This window comes from Rhinolophus hipposideros (genome assembly GCF_964194185.1).
Source record: "Rhinolophus hipposideros genome assembly, chromosome: 8".
Lineage (NCBI taxonomy): Eukaryota > Metazoa > Chordata > Mammalia > Chiroptera > Rhinolophidae > Rhinolophus > Rhinolophus hipposideros.
Window position 1 is genome coordinate 79,430,310 of NC_138054.1, and position 20,736 is coordinate 79,451,045.

Sequence of the window (20,736 nt, forward strand, 5' to 3'; positions counted from 1 at the left end):
TGAGGTTTGTGTCCCAACCCAAAGGTTGAGAACGGCCTTTAATTAGGAGGAAACAGCGTGGATAGTAACAGAAATGCCCGAGAAGGGTGTGGGTGAGGGGTAGCCTGGACAAAGGCCCTTAGGGAGTGTGCACGAGGCATGCAGAAAGCACTGGCGAGAAAGGCCCATCTCTCTGCAAGGACACACACAGTCCTCTTTCACACAGTAGGAGAGGCTATAAATTCTTTTTTTGCTGGTCAGCGGTCTAATAAGAGCCAGGGAATAACCTGGAACAGACAGGAAGTCGCATGGCGGTCTCTGAATTACAATGTTGAAAACTCCGTCCAGTTAGTAATAACTGTAGAATTTGGCGTAGGGTTAAAACATCTGCTTCCTGACGTGTCGGGGAGGGGGGGCAACTGGTGCAAGGCAGAAAAGGGCGGGAAAATATGGCATTAAAGAAAGAAAGAGCGGGCTGGAGGAGACGGGAGGAGGCCGCGGGAAAAGCCAATGAATGAGAACCCGGCTGCGGCACGTACCCAAGCTGTCCGCGCATGCGCGGGCGCACGCCGGCTGATCTCGCGGGAAAGAACCGTTGCCAGTCCCGGCGTTGCGCCCAGGTAGGAGGGGGGGGTTGGAGGCGGGAGTGAAGTCTCGCGAGAAGAGGCGGTTGCCCGTAGCGGAGCCTTCTGGCTGTGTGTCTGAAGATCCGCCGCCGGAGCCGCGGACGGTTTGTTGAACCCGTTAGTGCCCCTGCCGTGACTCACGCCGCCGTCATGTCCCGCTACCTGCGCCCCCCCAACACGTCTCTGTTCGTAAGGAACGTGGCCGACGATACCAGGTATGTACAGGGGAGGTACTGTGGGCCTACGCAGGGAGGCCGCAGGAGCTCGGAGAGGACCTGTGCGGCCGCGGCGGCGCGCGGAGCCGGGGGAGGGGATGGGGCGAAGATGGCGGGTCCCTCGCCGGCCTTCGGGCCCGAATTAGGCCATGCCGCCGGCTCAACTACCGCGTGGGAGCGAAGGCGGCGTCCCTGGTCCCCCTGGGCCCGCGTGGCCGCGTGGCGGGATTTTTGTCCCCCTCCCCCTCCGCCGTTCGGGACTCCTTTCTCCTGGCTTCCTCTCGGTGCCTCCACCCCCAGCCGCGGCCAACATCCGCTCCCCATTGATTTGAAGTTCACATTCTTTGGGGTGCACGCCCCCTCGGCCCAGGGGTTTTTTTTGTTTTCTCTAATTTTGCAACGAAATAACGGGATTGGAGCAGGAGAGTGCGGCGAAGCATTTCCTACCCTTTTTTTTTTGGTGGTTGTGTTATGTTTGTGGGTTGTAAGATGGTGATGTTTTGGAGACGGGAATAGTGAAATTTGGGACATCCGATTCTTTCAGTTAAACGATACGAACTAGTCCTTCCCCATTTCCCGGAAATAATAGTCACCTTTTGAGAAGGTGGGGGTGGGGGTTAAGACGCCTCTACCGTGAGGATGTTGATTGCTAAATTGGATTAATCCGGAATGTGCCTTTGTTCTCACAATTCCAGTGGCTTGGAGTTGCCGGCAGAATTTTTTAGAGATTTTAATCACAAAATGAGACTATATTTCATAAATAATCACTCTACCAACCCCCCAATCGAATATTTCTGGTAGCCTTGTGTGATTTACATTTTTCTGTCCTAACTTTAACTGGGAAAGTAAATGGTTATTCTAGCGTCTAGAAAAATTTCCCCTTTATATCATTTGACATTTTTAGGGAATTATATATATATTTGTGACTTATTTTTCGAGCTATATCTACGTGCCAAGGGTCTAACCCTTTCGCTAAAATTTTGGGGTAAATATAAGTGCTTGGCATTTTTCAGAGTACTAGAAGTTGACTTGAAACTGTAAAAGACAAACATTAGCAGTACTTACATACAACTTATTGCTACTATGTCTCTTGTGAAAAATGAAGGATTTGGATTAAAACTAGAGATAAATTGTGATTTATCAAGTGTCCTTAAATGTCTGTTTTCCTGTTGTTAATGTAAAACAATAACTGCATTTTTATCTTCCGAGATCTTGGATCATAGCCTTCCTTTATAAAAAAGATATATTGCCTGTACATTTTTTTTAAATTAAATTTATTGGGGTGACAATTGTTAGTAAATTTACATAGATTTCAGGTGTGCAATTCTGTATTACATCGTCTATAAATCCCATTGTGTGTTCACCACCCAGAGTCAGTTCTGTCTGTACGTTTTTGCCTGCTCTTAAAATTGGCTCTTAATATTCAGATTTATAGAAAGCTTGTCTGTTTCAGGTCACCTAGGGAAAAAGCAGTCCCTTTCATTAATTGCAATATTACAAAAAGATAACGTATTTCTTACAAAGAAACTTTTAAGGGAGTGAACATAAAAATTTGGCGTCTTTTTATGATGTTTTAGGTCTGAAGATTTACGACGCGAATTTGGTCGTTATGGTCCTATAGTTGATGTGTATGTTCCACTTGATTTCTACACTCGCCGTCCAAGAGGATTTGCTTATGTTCAATATCCTTTCTTCAGATGGCTGATTAGTGAGGGGTGTTGAAGTTTGAAATTCAAGTTTATGTAAGAGGTAACATCTAAAAAGTAGTTTATTTTTGTCCTTTAATAAATGTCTTATATCTTCAAATTTTTGAAAATTAATTCTAATTCACACATTGCTCTATTAAAGTTAATCCAAAAATAGTAAAATATTTAAATATTTCCCATTTATGCTGCTGAAACGCAAATCAATGATTATAATATGTGATTTAAATTTGAATACTCGGGTATCTACCTTTAATGTAAATCAAAATAAAAGTTAATATGTTCTTGTGCTTAGCAATTAAAGTTTGGTATTCTTATTTGTTAATTTGAATCACTTGATCAAAACAAATTGTATAACAATGAGGTAAACTTCTTTAATATTGTCCCCTAATTTGCTGTCCTCTGTTGTTACCTCAGAGAATGTAAAGCTGTACAGTTATGGCGACCCCAAAGAGAAAGCATGAAAGAACCTTTAGAGTAGAGTTCAACACTTAAGGCAAGTAGACAAGCCAAAGGCCACTTAAGGATCAGGCTTGAAGAGAAGGGAGAGTTTGGGAAAAGAAAAAATACAGAAAAGCTGGAAGAAGGACAAGCCTAATGGGAGACAAAGCCTCGCTTTATCTACAAAAGGGGGAAAAGGTTGTTTTTCAAAGTTAAAGATAAAGCCATCTGTCATATTTGGCCAAGCATCTCATGACAAGTCCTTCTGACAAGCACTTAAAGAGTTAAAGGTCAAGATGAAGTTGAATGATGGCCAAGATTAAAGGAGTCATACCTGATGTATCCTACAGAATAACTATTTTCCTCTTCTTTTTTTTTTTAATGTTTGTAAGCAGTTAATTTTCAAAATTATTCTGGTTTGGTCTAGTGACAAAACCTGTAACTTGATTTATGTGGGCCTTTGATGTTGTGATTGTGGTTTTGTATAAATGCACTCTCTTAGCTTCTCAAAAAGTGTACTAAAGGATGTAATGTTGTTAAGCTTAAATGCAGCATTTTTCTGTTTTGGACCAGGTGGTCAGATGCCATAGGGAAGCAGGTGGTGCTCTTTGGAGTAGCACGAGATTCTGAGGTCAAGCTCACTCCACAGAGCCATGCTTAAAGGGTAGACAGGTGCATGTACTGGGGATTATTTAGAAACAGCTCTGGTGATCTTGTAGGGTCAGATCTACTAGAGAAACTACCTGTTTATAGATTGTAAAGTGGCTGCTGCAGGACACACACATACTCCTAACTTCTGAAACTTAGGTCTGTGACGCCTGCTGGCCCTGCACTGCTTTAGTACATGTGATCAGTTGGCCCTGAATAGCATGCAGATGACCTTATCCCTAGTATGGGTACCTAATCAGGATCTACTGAAAATCGTTCCCTGGCCCAGTGTTTCAGGTGACATTACTTCCTTCACTGAGATGATCTCCATGCGACGACAAAGGTTGAGGCTGTGGACTTCAGGCTAGGACAATTTCTTACTGCTTAAGTTCCGTGGGTCTCTTGAAACCTGGCGGAGTCCTAGTGAGGCTTAATGAGGAAATGCTGAAAGCTGCTACTCCCACAGGGCCAGTGATCAAGGACAATTGTGGAAATTTGTTGCAAAGTTCTGTTGCAGGGAGTATAAGAGCTATATCTGGTTTGGTTTTTTTTTTTTTTTTTTTTTTTTTTTGTTGAGAGCCCATTGGCCCATGTGGGAATCGAACCGGCAGCCTTCGGAGTTAGGAGCATAGGAGCACAGAGCTCTAACCACCTGCGCCACCGGGCCGGCCCTGGTTTGGTTTTTAAAGAAGGAAAACAGGTAGCAATGTATTCTGGCTTACAATGTTGACCTGATTTTACCTGGTTTACCTGATTTTGGGGTGGCCTGTGAACCAGAATCAGCAGTAGTTTGACTCGAGTATGTGATACTCCAGAAGAATTGTCATCAAAAAGAATCTAAAGGAAAATTACATAATTTTTACACACAGTCTTTCTGTGGTCTTAAAATAGTTTTTTTTTTAAAAAAACTCCCCATCAGCCTTTGCCTTTTCATGAGCCCCATGATTTAGGACTTGGGAAACCTCTCCCTACATTAACCTACACATAATAGCCTCAGGAAAAAAGGCTGGGAATCTGCTGTGGTCCTTAATTCCTTTCAGAACAAAAGATAGGAAATCGAGTGAGGCAGACCTTTTAGTCTAGAATAAAAGAATATTAGGGGAGGAGAAAGTCACTTCAGGGGTGTTTTTTAATCAGCTCTCAAAGATCTCTGAAATTTCAGAAATAGAAATAGTCAAATTCGAATAGTGACTTTTAGGATAGAATGAAAATCCACACCCAGACCTAACCTACCTTCCTTTCCGAAGCTTGTAAGTGTTACAAACACTGCTCTGAATCTGTGTTTGGCTTCCTTTAGAATGATGGTTTTCGGAAAGGAATTAAATTTGGACCAAATAACATAAAGCCAAGAGTTCTCATGGTATTATTGCTGACATTGAGCAGAGGACAGCACCTTAGCCTCTGACATCAAAAACGGACCAACAGTTCTTCCTTCATGCTGATAAATAGTATCTTGAAATTTTCAAGTTAAAACCAGTCCCAAACCCACTTTGCAGGATGCTGTATGTTTCATATCATGGTTAGGGCTTTCTAGTCCAGGAATCTTTAGAAATGGTCTGTTATTTCTTGAGAACATGCTTTTATAGTCTGTGCATGGTTGTAATACGTTTTTGGTACAGTGATGTCTTGAGTATTGTTTGATTCTGTCTTGATAACCACAAGTAGCTAAGCTACCAGTCTTCCCTGAGTGGTATAAGGAAGACAAGTACATTAAATAATAGTGTTAGATATGTCTGAGAAAAACAGCAAAATTTGAGGTTAATGCTTTTATCTCTTGTAAGGGAAGGTATATTCTGCTTGCTTACACAAGAACTATTGGCATTTTTTATTTTCATTTAAAATAAAAATATGAGAAACATTTGGTTTTTAGAAATTTTTGTTTTAATATAAAACAGAACTGACATTTGTTTTTTGTCTTGTTTTGTAAAATTAATTCTTAAAACTCAGGACATTTCTTAATAGGATTACTTGGTAATTCAGCTATAACATCTTATTTCAATAATAACTACAATATGTATCACATGTGTTTTCAAACATGTGCCTTAGGATTTCACAAGTGCTTTAATACTATGAAGTGTTTATAGCTGAATCAATCAATGAGTAAGTGGGGTCTGACAGATTTTCTAGAATAATATCGAGAAATTGTGAATTGTTCAAGGTTTCCAGCTGAACTTTCATTCATTGTCAAAGTTTGCAAAACTTCCCAAGCCCCTTAACATTTAGCACATTTGAGGATGTTCGTGATGCTGAAGATGCTTTACATAATTTGGACAGAAAATGGATTTGTGGTCGCCAAATTGAAATACAGTTTGCACAGGGGGATCGGAAGAGTAAGTACCTTTATGCCTAATATGTACATAATGTATCATTTTTTAGATACCGTTTTTAGATTTTTGTCTTGGAAGTATTTGTGCAATTTGTCTATCTGTTCAAAACCCAAAAATACAGTTTTTGAGAGGATAGAGTATCTTGAATCATTTGTTTCATCCTATTTAGATGTATTATGACAAAGTTTTAGAGTAGTCATAAGGTAGAATGTGGAGATCAGAATGCCTGAAATGTGTTTGGACTCTTAAGAAAGTGCATCGATACTATCAGCTGTGACATGTTTAATATACTGAGGGTGGTAATTGAAAGGGATAAAATTTGGAAAGTTTGGGGTCTCTTGAGCCATTTCTCTTCCTCATAAGGACCTTCAAGGTGTATAATTGGCTAATAACATGGGTGCATGACTATGGAAATGAACAGATAGACTGGGAAAGGCTATATAGATTAAACCTAGAATAGAATTTATATTAGTACTTGGTTTTTATTATTATGTAGGCATATTCCAGGTCTTAGCTGTGTGCTAGTGAGGCAGGAGAACAGGCCTTGAAGTCAAATAGACCTGGGTTTGAATTCTAGCTCAACCATTGTTACCTTGGGCAAGATACCAAAAGATAGAGGTTAAAATAACTGCTGAGGAGAGGAGGGGCGCTTAGGTGGACCCAAGCTATTGGTAATTCTCTAGGTTGGGTTGGGTGATGGGTTCCTGGGAGTTCATTGTTAATTTATACATACACACTTAAATAAAGTACCTGCTTCTTAGAATCAGATGAGCTAAAATAATACAAGAATTGAGTGTGGGGGGGTATGGGTATGCCTAAGGCATTCAATAAGTATCAGCTCTTTTTTGCTTCTATTTGTCATGGTTTCTCAAAATGTATAAGTGTATATTACTGTATTTTGACACTGCACATTGTTCATAGGTCACCAGCAAGTATTTTGTCATTGTAAATTCTGTTCTTAATGAATGGAAATAAGTCATGGTGGAATGACTCCAAAACAGCATCTGTTTCAAAAGTCATATTTTGATTTAGAAATTAAAAAAAAATACTTTAATGGTATAGTTTCCTAATTTCAGAGTAGTTGGCATATTTTGGAACAACAAGCTGTATGGGGAGAGATTTTTGGGGAAAAAATAGTTGGGGAGATATTTGAGAGTATCAGTTTTAACATAAAACAGCCTTCTGATACATTTCACTGAAAATAAATCTATTTCCAAGATTAATGTTAACAGTTAACTTGGGCACAGATGGGGGCTATAAGGCAAGGGTACACAGAAAGTTTTCCTATAATCTGAAGACTTAAATACTACATTTTTAATGTTTCTAAATCTGTTCCATGTATTTCATAGCTCCAAATCAGATGAAAGCCAAGGAAGGGAGGAATGTGTACAGTTCTTCACGCTATGATGATTATGACAGATATAGACGTTCTAGAAGCCGAAGTTATGAAAGAAGGAGATCAAGAAGTCGGTCCTTTGATTACAACTATAGAAGATCTTATAGTCCTAGAAAGTAAGTGTGATGTGTAGCACAGTGATCTATCAGGAAAGATTTATGTCTGTTAGCTTTTAAATTTTTTTACCCTTTTGTATACTTTTAATTATGTACATTGTATGCCTCGTTGAGACTCAAAATATTCTAGTGCTTCATTTAAAAAGTTCTTTGGTTCACTTTTTTAATTAGAAACTTTTAAAAAACTGAAAATAGACATTTGTCACTGTTTGCTTTTTCTGATGTACTTTTTAGCAGTAGACCGACTGGAAGACCACGGCGTAGCAGAAGCCATTCCGACAATGATAGGTAAATAACTTTGCTTTGAAAGAGACTTATACATTTTTCAATTTCAGAGTGAACTTTTGCTCTAAAAATAATAAATTTGATTAATATAGAATCTAATTTTTACTCTAATTGTATCTCTCCTCTGTTTTGAAAGATTCAAACACCGAAATCGATCTTTTTCAAGATCTAAATCCAATTCAAGATCACGGTCCAAGTCCCAGCCCAAGAAAGAAATGAAGGCTAAATCACGTTCTAGGTCTGCATCTCACACCAAAACTAGAGGCACCTCTAAAACAGATTCCAAAACACATTATAAGTCTGGCTCAAGATATGAAAAGGAATCAAGGAAAAAAGAACCACCTAGATCCAAATCTCAGTCAAGATCACAGTCTAGGTCTAGGTCAAAATCTAGATCAAGGTCTTGGACTAGTCCTAAGTCCAGTGGCCACTGATAGTATAAACCACGATATTTTTAGGCATGTATCATTCATTTACTCATAGTTTGGTTTACTTAAATTATCAGGAATACAATGTTGCAATGATGCTTACAAAACACTTGTCAGTTTTCCCTGTACCAGGCAATGGTTATAATTAAAATGATATGCTGTTGAGAAGCCACTCTTAAGAGTCCAGTTTGTTTAATGTTATGGGCAGCTACCAATTTGTGGTGTCTCTGTATATTTTTGTAAAGATTCTCATTTTTTATGCTTGAAGTTTGGTGAAAAGATGTTGGTTGACCATAATTTGCAACATTGTTTATTAAAAATAAACTTTCATATCCATATTTGGTAGACCTGTTAACCTAGAAATGTAGCTTGCTAATAAGATAGAATGATACAAAAGTGAAGTTGTAGCCACAGTACACTGACTGATCAGACACATTTAGGTTCAGGGTGGACCTTTTTTGTCTTGTCAAGATGTCTAGGCCCGTGAGAATAGTTATTTATGACACAGTGTGGAATAGTTCTTTTATTAACCCCATTGTCTTAGGGAGTGATGCCAACTGGGTTAAGGAGCATTTTCAGAGATTGAGTTTTTGACTGAAACATGGAGCCTTCACTGCTTTTTTCTGGTTTCGGTGAAGATTTGAAACATAACAAACATCAGAAAAAAAAACTCACCTTAAAAATTTGAGCAGGTCGATGATGGCAGAATAATTTTAAGGGGAAAAGAATGCTCTTATGTAGTTACTCTAAACTTGAAGGAACATTGTTGACCATAATACTGTTTTGTTTTCTTGCTGCTGTTAAAAGCAAGTCAGCTGTTTCCAAGTAGGTTTGTGTGTGCGCATAGTATAAAAGAACTGAGTTTTGATGCTTATGGCACTTAGTGTGCATTTGTATCAAAATGTGCCTACCTCTTTTATGAAGGAGGCTCGTTCTTCATATCTCGGTTTATTTAATATGAGGCAAGTTGAAAGGCAGCACTCCCATTCTAGGTGATTCTGTGGTGCCATGAAATTTAAAATAATTTTGGAAAAAGAATTGACTAAGCATGAGTCACATTTCTGAATTTTTGATTGATTATCAATGTGTAGTAGTACCTGACTAAAAGAAAATAATACCCTTAACCATTTACAATTTCTAGCATTTCTCTGAAAGATCATTTGGGGGGCAATAAAAGTGACTTGACATGTCCAATCTCATTTCACAATAAAAGCTAGCATCCTTAAAAATTTTAGATTGCTTGCTTGCAGGTTATAAGTAAGAAATATTGTGAGGAAATTATTCCGTTTAGAGGATTGGGGGTGGTTGTTGGGGGTTTTTGGGTTTTTTTTTTTTTTTTTTTTGGTGTTTTATTTTTGGGGTTTTTTTGTTTTTTTGTTTTTTTTCAATTTTAGTTTTAGTAATCTAGGCCTTGCCTGTAAAGAACAAAAGATGGTTTTTAAATACTGTTTGTGGAATGTGTTTAAAGGATTGATTCTAGAACCTTTGTATATTTGATAGTATTTCTAACTTTCATTTCTTTACTGTTTGCAGTTAATGTTCATGTTCTGCTATGCAATCATTTATATGCACGTTTCTTTAATTTTTTTTTTAGATTTTCCTGGATGTATAGTTTAAACAAAAAGTCTATTTAAAACTGTAGCAGTAGTTTGCAGTTCTAGCAAAGAGGAAAGTTGTGGGGTTAAACTTTGTATTTTCTTTCTTATAGAAGCTTCTAAAAAGGTATTTTTATATGTTCTTTTTAACAAATATTGTGTACAACCTTTAAAACATCAATGTTTGGATCAAAACAAGACCCAGCTTATTTTCTGCTTGCTGTAAATTAAGCAAACATGCTATAATAAAAACAAAATGAAGGAAATAATGATTAACTGGAATTATTATAGTTTTTGATGAGATTCTAAAGTAACAGTGGAAACAATCCTTTGTAGATTTAGGAATAGTTTTGATCAGTGTTGCACTAGGCACAACTAACTTTTACTTTAGAAATGATAGAACTTGCCAGCAAGGTACATCTTTTACAGAGTACTTAAAAATTCTTCAATGTCAAAGCCCCTTGGGTTAAACAACTTGGAGGTTATTGGTAGTGTTAAGATATGTATTAAAATGAAATTTAGGTCAGCTAATTATAAGTTAATATTTTCATTATTGGATAGATCAATAATTCTGCTCTTCCCCATCCTAAACGCGATGTGTTGGGCCTTATGTTTTATGGTGTGATTTAAAATACTTTGGCATTGAATGTTGGTGAGCAATTAATATTTATTAAGTGATAACCATTTGGGGGAACTGGTTTTGGTGTTTTGTGGTTTGGAGTCTAGTTGCTATATAAAGACAATTATAACTGATATTTATTATGATGTGCCAGACACCATTCTAAAAGCTTTGTGTTAACTCATTTACTCTTCACAAAACCCTCTGAGAAAGATACTTTTATCTTCCCCATATTACAGATAAGGAAATTGAGACACAAAGAAAGGCTATGAAAGGCAAACCCAAAATTTGAGTCCAGGCCTGGTCCTTATATAATTTTTTTTAATGGACTATAATTTGAGAGATAAATTGAGGAGATTGTTCTTAGTCTCTGTGTAGAATTAGAAGGCCTGATATTTTCATTTTTTTTTTTACTCACGTCACTTATTTTTAGACTCGATATTTTCAAGGAATTTGTTATTTCTAAAGTGACACACGTAATAGCTTCAAAAGGACTATATTCTAGTTGAATCCATGGTAGTTAGGATCCTGCCAATGAGGATCCTTACACAGTGCTTTAATTTGGGATTACATACTTGAGTTCCACAATTACTGAAAACTGTGTGTCTGGCACTCGATATATTAGAGTAGAACATATCAAGACTCAAGTGAGGGCTGACATTTCACCTCTGTTTTTTACTTAAGATCTCTGCGTTATTTTTTTAAGCCAAGTAAGCAAGAAGAAAAATGACAGATAATGCTTCAGTGGGAAAGGAAAGGTGCTACATAGAGTATGAGCTATTAAGTTACAGCCCAGGGAAAAGACCTGGGAACTATTGTACTATTTTCTCTTGAAAATTTGGCCCAGTAAGCTGCTACATCCAGTTCAACTAACAAAATCCTGTATACCACAGAGAAGAATAAAGAAAACCAAACTGACAAACATCCTTCTTTTATTTAAGACCAAACTGCAGCTGGAATACCCAGTACAGTTCTGCTTACTACACTTCAAGAAAGATCTGAGAAAGCGGAAAAAGAACCAAAGAAGGGCAGTTCAAGCGACCAAAGGGTGGGTGGAAGGTGCTGCAGTATGAATACTGTATGAGTATTTTGACTCTGGTCCGAAAAGATAAAAGAACGTTATTGAAACTACATGGAATAATTGAAGTCCCTTCAAGTTTGAAAGTAAGCATTTTAGGACAAATACAAGGAAACTCAACTTTGTACTTGTGGAAACTAATCCCTAAATCTGAATAGGTTTATGTTAATTCATGGGTAACAGGTCCATAATAAATGACTGGAAACGAGGATGTCTGAATATCAAGACGGTCATAGTCTCTTACGGTGCCTCTCTTGGTCTGTATCAAACTGAATTGGGTAAGAAAAGGTTCAATATAAACTTTTCCTTGGTTATCTCTTCGAGTCAGTTCCATTTTTGCTATTGGTAAATCTTGCCTTTGTTTATTCTAGTGCCAGTGTTTTCTGCTTACTGGTTTGTTTTATTGGCATCCAAGTTTATTTACCTGTATGCCATGTGCAGTTTACATCTTCCTTAAATAACTCTCGTTCCCAGGGAAATTCCAATGACAATACTTGATATACAGCTAAGAGGTTCCATCTCTTCGCACCTCTTTCCGAGTCAGTATATTCAGCAAACATTTACTGAGCCCTTACTGTGGGCAAAAATTGTACTGGGTAATTGGGGAGAAAAATAACATTCACTTCATTATCTACTGAGCACAATCTAGTGAATAATATTACAGCCTCATTGTTTTGTTTGAGGTGTATTATTTGTGACTATTTTACACCATTCATATCCTGATGTAATTATAAAACCCAATATATTATCAAAGATAAGTAATTTTGTGGTTATCTGCCATTTAAAAGTATCCGGTATTTGTTTGCATCCCATTAATACAAATAATGAAAAAATGATGTTTTAATCTGTAATAAACTGATTTATTGTGCAGTGACTGTAATATACTAGAATTATAGTAAATTGTTAATTCTGCCTCCTCAAACACATTAGGAAATAATCCCCCAAAAGTATTTAACTTTGCACTAGACATAAAGGAGACTCTGGGTGCTATATTAAGATTATTTTGAGGCAAACAGAGCTGTTATCCCAACTGATTTGGTTATGTTCTGTAATTGAGAAAATGTTCACCAAGTTATACTTTTTAGTGATTTACATGTGCATTTTATAGGGGACATGTTCTGTGTATAGTGAATAAATAACTTTTATAGTATCAAAATGTTTTGGATTCCTTAGTTCCTTATTAGGATATGAAGCTTATTTACCGATATATTGGTTCCACCGCTCACATATTGTCATTTTTCTGCTACATATTTAAATTTCTCACATAAAGATGATCATCTAAAAATATGGACGTGTTTAAGCCTTTAATTTATAAACACATTGCTAAGGGAGGTATGAAGTGTTATTTTTACCCTTTTTTTTCCAAACTTGCCAAAGATCACCCAGAAAGTGGCAGCCCCTAGATCAGAGTCCATGGTTTTCCATTTGGTTCTTCTTTGTTGCTGTTTTGTGCTTGTTTTTTTAATCAAATGGGAAAATATTTATAACTTAATAAAATTAATATAATGCAATATAGAGTTTACTTAGAGGGAAGATCTAATAGATTTATGGAGTAAGGTACAAAAGGTATTTTGTTTCTAACTTTTCTGGGTGAAAGGGGTCAAATGTAAACCAAGATCTCGCGGCTGTTGTGACTCACTGTTTCCAGCCTACTTTCCCAAATTTCAGTCTCCTTGTATTGCGTTTTGATCAAATTCCTGTTTACAAAATCCTGAGATATTTTGAACGAGGCAGTGACTTGATAGTGGCCCAGGACTAATCTAACGGCGTTCTACCAGGTCTAGCAAAGCTTTTCAGTCACAGGAGTCAAAAAAACTGTTCTCATTGATAAATGAAGTAAGCAACCTGTTTGTCTGCATTCAACTACTGAAATCTACAAAACATAGCTAGTTGCTATGGAAAAGTTCTCCGGTTTTTTCTCCCCTGCCCCCTCCAACAGTGTTAGTGTTTATAGCGTTACGTTTATGTATTCCTAACAGTTGTTTCACCCTTATATTAAAAAGATAGGATTCTTTTTTGTATCTAATAAGAAACAAGGCATGTAAATTTCATAACTGACAGTTTAAGTAAAAGGCCTTTATGCCTGGTTTTTGTAGATTACATTTCTGAATGCTGGAGAAATAAACTGATCTAGGAGCCAAAAAATCTTGGGGTTTTTGGCGTTTGTGGGTAAGGTTTAGTTCTGCCTTACAGATTTGTTACTGAGTAGGCCTTCATTTGTGTGGTTTTAGAGATAACTGTCCCCCTTGTTTTACAAAGTAACTGCCTATGAAAATGCAATTAAACGCTGGAAAATTTAGGCCAAACCCGTTGGTTTCTTTCCACCTTGTGCTTGCTTTTGGGAAGAAAACTTAGCAGAACTTAAGTGTAAGGATAAGTTACGGACGACTCAGGTTCCATACTATATACGTGTACACTGACAGCTCACACTGACTAACTTCAGCCCTGCAGGATAGGTTCTCTGGTAATATTTTGGTTCTCACAAGAACACCTGTAGGCTAACCACTATTAGTACCTTTCTAAGGTATGAGATGTTGGTATCATTGACCTTTTATTTAGGTTGCTCTTTTACCTGTTAAAGTTTTTATAATTAAAAGCTTTTTCTATTCTCACCGTCAATCCCAATCCAAAAATCTTACACTGTATTTAAGTGTGGACCAAAAACTAACAGACACCTGGGCTGAGAATTGTTCAATGTAGTGCAATTCTAGTGCGGTACAGAAGATTGGGCAATTCTTGACATTGTCCATAGAAATTACACTGGGGTATAAACGGGGGGAAAAGACTCAACTGTTAATTTCCTACAGTTTGTACTATAAAAGACAGCCTTGTTCTGCTCGTGTAGAACCTACAGGATTATCAACAAACATGGGTTGTCAATTTGAGGAATTCTTTGGTGCCAATTTTTTTCCCTACAAACCTAAATCATAGAATGGAGGGGGGGGGATTTAATTAAACCCTGCTTTATTCAACTTGATCGCAAAAGAATTCAGAAGCTTTAAGTTTCCAAAGTATTCTGTGGTCTTTTACTGTTAGCCCTGATGGAAAGGGGTAAGTCACAAGTAGTTGCTTTCTTGTGTAGCTGTTGAACTAATCCAGATGTGGATCAATCAGCAAATTAGTTGCCTCTGAAAACCAACTATCTTGGTGTGCATTCTAAGATTAGAGTCAACAATTTTCTATAAAATAAAAAACAAGCCAGTGGGGAGAGAAAGTTTTATTTAATTTCATGCTCCAAATTCATATGTGCACATTTAGTCCTATATAAACTTGTCTTTGGGATATAATTATTTGACTTGAGCAATATTATCTCACCTGAATTTATTTGGAGAAATACAACTTCATCATTCTGCCTAAAATATCAGCAAAGCGGCCAAATTAGAAAGTAGGACACTTAGAATCAGAAATTTTTGATTCCCTGCACACCGTTTTTTCCACTATTGGGTTAACGTTATACTTAGCATTTACTTTTGGCTAAAACATGTTATCAAGGTATTGTGCAAGAAAACACATCTTTTGCATAAGTGGTCCCCTGGGTTGAATTTACTGGTGACAAAAAAAAAATACACTGGCATTCAACTAAACTCGTATCATAGGTTACAAAAATTGTTCAAGCTAATAAGAATTTTTAAGGTTGAATGGATGCTTTAATAGTTAATCTTTGGGCTTAACAGAATAAAAATTAAAATAGTCCCATACTGTTTTTCACATCTCAAAAATAGGAAGTGTTTTAGCAGATTAAAACCTTTTCAGTTATAGTTATATAAAACTTATTACACTAGGATTTTGAAATATAGTTTACAACCCTATCAATTATAAGATACATACACTGGCACTTTAGCACAAGGGCAAACTTTTAAAAACATTATTTGGACCTTTAAAATTAGGCCATAGTGTAAAAGAGTCCATGGTCTTACATTCAGCAAATTCATACTAAAATACTCTTGTAGGATAAATGCCAACAAAACTTTACATATGCTACAACTTTATTACATATATTTACATGGCTCTTTTTTCTAGGTTCTCAAAATTTTCACATTATATAGCTCCCTACTTTAAGCAAGCTTTGCAGGGATGATTTGAGGCCAGACCAGTAAGAATAGCTTGTGCAGTGCTATAATACAAAAATGTATTTTAAAAGCTACTCTGTTGACCACCAAATACTGTTTTCTATAAAAATGGTTTTGGTGCGTTTGTTGGCAATCACCTATCCACTGCATATAAGAAATGGGGCCACTGGGGTATAGTCTCATTCTAAACAGCCCCTATTGCCCCTTCCACAATTTACTAAACTGCAACTATTCTCTAAGAAAAATTCACATTTTTCTTTTGGCAGTGCATCAGGTTGTTGGTTGGTTTTGGTGCTTCTAGGACATTAAACTTGCAAATATTCAACTAGTTTTCAATCCCTGTATGTTAACTAGATGCTTATAAGCAGTTTCACTAGCTTTTAACAAGTAAATCTACTGACTTATTCATGATAATCTTAAATCAGTATTTTACCCCAAAAAGCAATCAAGTTAATTTTTTACCATTCCCCAAATCTAAACTTCAATGGTTTCACTTCAGTTACTCAATTGAGACCACTTGATGTCTAGTACAATCATCAGCAATTTAGTTAAGTTGCACTGATACTACCATTACATCACAGTGCACACAACACAAGATGAAGTCTAGATTTTCTACGTTAGCAGTTTTACACAGATTAATTTCCCTAGTGAATTTGGTATGAAACAATTGACAACTACCCTTAAATTAACTAAGTTTGAACATCAGTACTTTATCTTATTTTATACCTGTACTTTAAGTAAGGTTTTAAGTTGAAATGTCATTATTTCCTTATCAGAAGGATTAAAGGAAACAGGAACCCAGTGGCTTGGTGGTTTAGGAAGAACACTTGGTGATGGCGGCTCACTAAATTTGGCTCCAGCATAGTTCTGATTAGTCTGAGACTTAAAAAGCAAGCTGGGACTTGATAAGCTAGAGTTCCAATTTTGATTGTTTGGAAAATTTTTGTTCTTCCCCCCATTTTGCATGGCCTGCCATGCAGCTGCTGATGCGTTGTAAGTGTGTCCTCTTTCTTTTTTCTTATGAACAATCTTCATCTGGGAATTTTGATCCTTGGTCTTCTGTCTATTAAGCTGTTGTTGGTTCTTACTAACATTTCTAGATTGAGGGGCTGGAATGTTATACCTCTCTCCACCACCCATCTTCAGCTTCTTTGTCACCTGTAAGTGAACGGAAACAAAATACTGAATACAATTCCAGTAAGAAAAATTCAAAACTTGAAGAAGCTTCCATAGCCCCAACTTGTAACTCCAGAAATGTGGAGGGAGACTCAAAACTGTGCTATTCAGCTGCTTTAACTTCATTGTATGTTCACACTTCATTATATATAGTTTTTATTACCTTCCTAAGAAAGATACTTACCCACAAATCTGAAAAATCCTCTATTTCAAAATAAAAACAATAGGGTAAGTCCACCATAAAAATGCCCCATTACAAGGTGAATTTTTTCATACCTTTCAGTCTGCTTTTCGGATTGCAGGATTTCCACTACCTGTCCTCTTCCTTGCTGCCAAGCCCAGGATAATAGATGTTGCTTTCTGATGGATCCTTTCCTTTGTCTCAATACAGAAGTTTTCATGGGCCAATCTGCTGATTTCAGCCTAGGAGCGGAGGCCAACATCTGAGTCTCCTCAGCACACAAGTTTTGAGACAAGTCCTAGGTAGAAAAGTATGCTTCATTAATTCAAATCAAAAACACAGGAGAAACTGATCATTTATATTTACTACAGAATCGGTTAACTAAAGAATGGCTACTTCCTGAACTAAAAGGCAGAAAATCTGAAGATGGTTTTCTTAGACCTTATAACCGTCATTTAAGAACTCTTATCATTATCAGCTTTGATTCCCAGGAACTCCTTTCCCGGGAATTATGGACGGGTTTCTGAAGTCCCCTAACGAGTTGTATCTTTTTCCTGAAGACCTTTCAGATTCTCTCAGTTTTTGTGACCACGATGTTAATTTAAGTCAAACCAGGGAAGCATTGGCCTTTACTGCCATGACAAGAAATTGGGTTAAAATTAGTTTCCTAAGGAAACCTTGTTTTTCAAGTCCCACCAGAATTTTTCAATCTTTCAGTACATCACATCCGCTTTCCCAAAGCCTCTTCTCCCAATCGACACGCACTTTCCTTTAGTTGGGAACACTCTCCACTCCTCCCCGTTTCAAGTTTTCATACGCCGTAACAACCTAAGCCAGTTCCCATCTTAAGTATATAAAAACACCTCCCTACGGTGCACATGCAAAGGCAAGATGTTTCATTTGATATTCCAAGAAACTAAGTTACCAATAAGCCTTCTTCGAAAGGGTAATAGGGCCTTCGAGACTGTTTTAACAGCCCTGAGTAAATGACGAGTTCCCAGACCGAGAGTCATTCACAACGCGAGCCGGGCAAGTTCACTTCTTGCGATGGGGCTCGGCTTCCGAGCGGCTCCATCTTTCTCAAGTCCCGCCCGGGGACCCGGTCCTCCCGGCCGCCCGCGCCCCGCCCGGTTCCCGGATCTCGCTTCCTTCCACCAACAATGGGGAGCGCCACGGCCAACATGGCCGCGCCCGCGGCGCCGCCGCCACTCACCGACTTCAAACTCGGACCGCGGTAGCGGCGGCTCCTGCTCGGCGACGAAGCCCCCTCCCCTTCCAGGGAGAGACGAGGCACGGAACGAACAAAGCCCACGAGCACCGACGAGCCAGCTAACCACCACGGCTACTCAACCCAACCTCCTCCTTCTGCCTCTACCGACAAAATGGAGGTGGCGACGAGCGCAGAAGCGGGGCCGAGAGGCATGGCGGCCAATCAAAACGCGCCAACGCGAGGCCCGGCCAATGATACGCGGGCCACCGCCTGTTGCTGGGGCAGCCGGGGCGACCGAGGGAGGTGGTTGTTGCGGAGGGTTTGAAATTCTCCGGGAGAGGAGCAGGTCGGGAACAAGTGCTGCGGGCCCTCGGCTAACGCCGGACTCTTCAGAGCCGTCCACCCAGCTGTTCTCGGCACCCGCAGCCGTCGTGGCCTCCGCCCTCCGCCCGGCAACTCCCTGGGATCGCGACGCCAGGGCCCCGACTCCAGGAGCCCGCTTGGCCGTCGCTCGATGGCACCTGGATGGGGCGTCAGCAGTCGGCGCCGGCGGCAGCTCCAACCTGGCTCTCCGGGCCCGCGGGCGGCCCTTAGGACCCGCGTGGGGTTCCTCCCTGGGGGAGTTACTGACGGGGCCGTTAGGCTCCCGAGTTCAGGCCGTGGAACTGTTTTACAGCTGGGAGATTCTCAACGAAGTTGCCTAGTCCCTGTTGCTTGGACCCTGTCACTCCCCTCATTCTGTTTCTCGGCGTGACAACTTATTTGCAGCTCCCGAAGCTTGCGGTTCCCCTGCGGTTCCTCCTGTCCTCCCCACCGCAGCTTCGAAATTATTCAGAAGGTGCTTCCCCTGTGAACGCGCTTGTGACGCGCGCGCGCGGCCCCGGTCCATCACTTCCTCCTCGTGTCCCCACCGGTCCCTAAACTTGGATTAGAGCCCTTCCTCCTGCCGCGTCGTTAGCCGCTGGGGACGGTGCATCCGCCCACGCACCCCCAACAACACCCTCGAGGGGCAAGGCCAGGTTTCGTGTTTCTGAGCACAGTGCCTCGCACCTTAAGTGCACAAGGAAAGGTGGTTATTCCCCTTTGTGCACAGTGTGCAAGTGAAAAGCAGGAGAAAAGATAAGAGTTCAGTTGACTGTGTCAGCAAAGTGCAGGGAAAAGGAAAAGAACAACTTCTGCGGAGTGAACGGATAAGCAACCCAAAGGGAGTGTTTTAAAAGAGAACGCCAATTCTGGGAACATTTTCGTTACAGGATTTGTACATATAGTTTATAAGTCCCACATAACTCATTTTTAAATCGTCAATTTTTCACTGTCATCATCCTTTACCACTATGTTCCTCTAGCTGTGGGCCTTAAGTTTTCTTCAGAAAACTACGTGAGCGACCGCATTTTAAAAAAAAGGAGTTTGTTAATCAAATTAATTTGGCAAAATGTAGAAGAGATATTTTTGAGGATGGGACTTTCTGGTGCTAATCATATTGTAGTCAAATAAGATGTACTTGACTATACATGGTAAACAGCTGCTAGGTTACTGAACGCGCAGTCTATTTCCTAAAACTTCAAATAGCTGGCTTAGACATCCGGCCAGGAAACAGCCAGGCTGTGTTTAATGGGTCAAAACTTTGATTTCAGAAAAGACCCATACAATATATATTTTTTTATTATAATACAATGGTTTGTAACATGAACAATCTGTTTTCAATCTGAGCATTTTCTTTTTCTAATTCTTTTTCATCCCCCAGATATCTTTCAAATTCATCCCTGCTACACTCCAACCCTCACCCCCTTCTTTCTCTGTATCCTCCACGGATCTGATTGTGTCACTTAAAAAAACAAAAAAGCACTTTAGCAGCCCAAAATGGTATTACAGAATTCAATTTTCCTCCAAATCTTACCTGTATAAACACACAGGTAATGTATTGGATACTTGTAAACATGCACATAATATATTGAATCCTTACTCTGCCTCCCTGCCCTGTGCTAAACTGTTTTGCTCACATCATTTCATTTAATTTTCACAAATTATGGGGTAGGATCTATTTTGATCTCCCCTGGATCCATGAAGAATCTGAAGGTCAGACCGTTTAGAGCTGAAAGCTACACACTCAAGAGTCCAGAGGCCAGGCTCTATGTTGCCTCTAGCATCTGTGTCTGAATAACCTCTGTGTACACCCCAGTGCCTGAAAGGTGCTGTGTCCAGAGCAGACACTGACTGGCTGTTGACTGGGCTGCTTGGGCAGTATGAAGCCTCCATCCTGCTGTCTGACCAAACCAGGTTCTTTGCCAGAAGGTCAAGAGTCAGGTTGCCCTCAGGAGAGCACTATTAAAGCCTTCCCCATGTCCCAGACTCGCCGCAGCCTCTCAATATATAATAGCTCCTGCCTCATTCTTCATTAACATTTACTGAAAATCACACCCTCTTCAGACATCTGATACAGCCTCCACAGGTCCCAGGCTGGTCTTTAAAGTCAGTTCCACCAACAGCATCCAATTAGTGGTTCTCAGTTCAAACAGAAAAATGTTGCAGCAAACAAACAGCTTTCAGGATATAGGTCAGCCATCAATGCTGGGAGCCAAATGCATAACAAATACGTGGGTATTTAACACCAAACATTTATTGGACAAAGATTTATCTGGTGTC

General features: G+C 39.2%; 2 protein-coding genes across 8 annotated transcripts; one reads left to right on the top strand and one right to left on the bottom strand.

Annotated features, from left to right (window-relative positions):
- The first annotated feature begins 642 nt into the window (after positions 1-642).
- On the top strand, positions 643-13,594 carry SRSF10 (serine and arginine rich splicing factor 10). Of its 6 annotated transcripts, XM_081057084.1 has the most exons (7): positions 643-820; positions 2,398-2,569; positions 2,941-3,303; positions 5,846-5,942; positions 7,289-7,451; positions 7,686-7,739; positions 7,873-10,003. In XM_081057084.1, the coding sequence occupies exons 3-7, from the start codon at positions 3,271-3,273 to the stop codon at positions 8,168-8,170; spliced, it is 645 nt and encodes a 214-aa protein (XP_080913210.1). In that variant the 5' UTR covers positions 643-820; positions 2,398-2,569; positions 2,941-3,270; the 3' UTR covers positions 8,171-10,003. The 6 variants fall into 6 exon arrangements, with proteins under 6 accessions (XP_080913210.1, XP_080913211.1, XP_080913212.1 ...); XM_081057085.1 differs by lacking the exons at positions 2,941-3,303; positions 7,873-10,003 and adding an exon at positions 11,320-12,736 and having other exon boundaries at positions 651-820; positions 2,398-2,502; positions 5,839-5,942; XM_081057086.1 differs by lacking the exons at positions 2,941-3,303; positions 7,873-10,003 and adding an exon at positions 11,320-12,736 and having other exon boundaries at positions 651-820; positions 2,398-2,502; positions 5,839-5,942; positions 7,689-7,739.
- Positions 13,500-18,959, bottom strand: PNRC2 (proline rich nuclear receptor coactivator 2). Of its 2 annotated transcripts, XR_013993847.1 has the most exons (3): positions 18,097-18,959; positions 16,979-17,181; positions 13,500-16,684 (listed from the first exon to the last, which is right to left on the bottom strand). XR_013993847.1 is itself a non-coding variant. In XM_081057088.1 (2 exons), exon 2 carries the CDS (start codon positions 16,664-16,666, stop codon positions 16,247-16,249), a length of 420 nt encoding a protein of 139 aa, XP_080913214.1. In that variant the 5' UTR covers positions 16,667-16,684; positions 16,979-17,115; the 3' UTR covers positions 14,666-16,246. The 2 variants fall into 2 exon arrangements, 1 of the variants encoding a protein (XP_080913214.1); XM_081057088.1 differs by lacking the exon at positions 18,097-18,959 and having other exon boundaries at positions 14,666-16,684; positions 16,979-17,115.
- Positions 18,960-20,736: the final 1,777 nt, after the last annotated feature.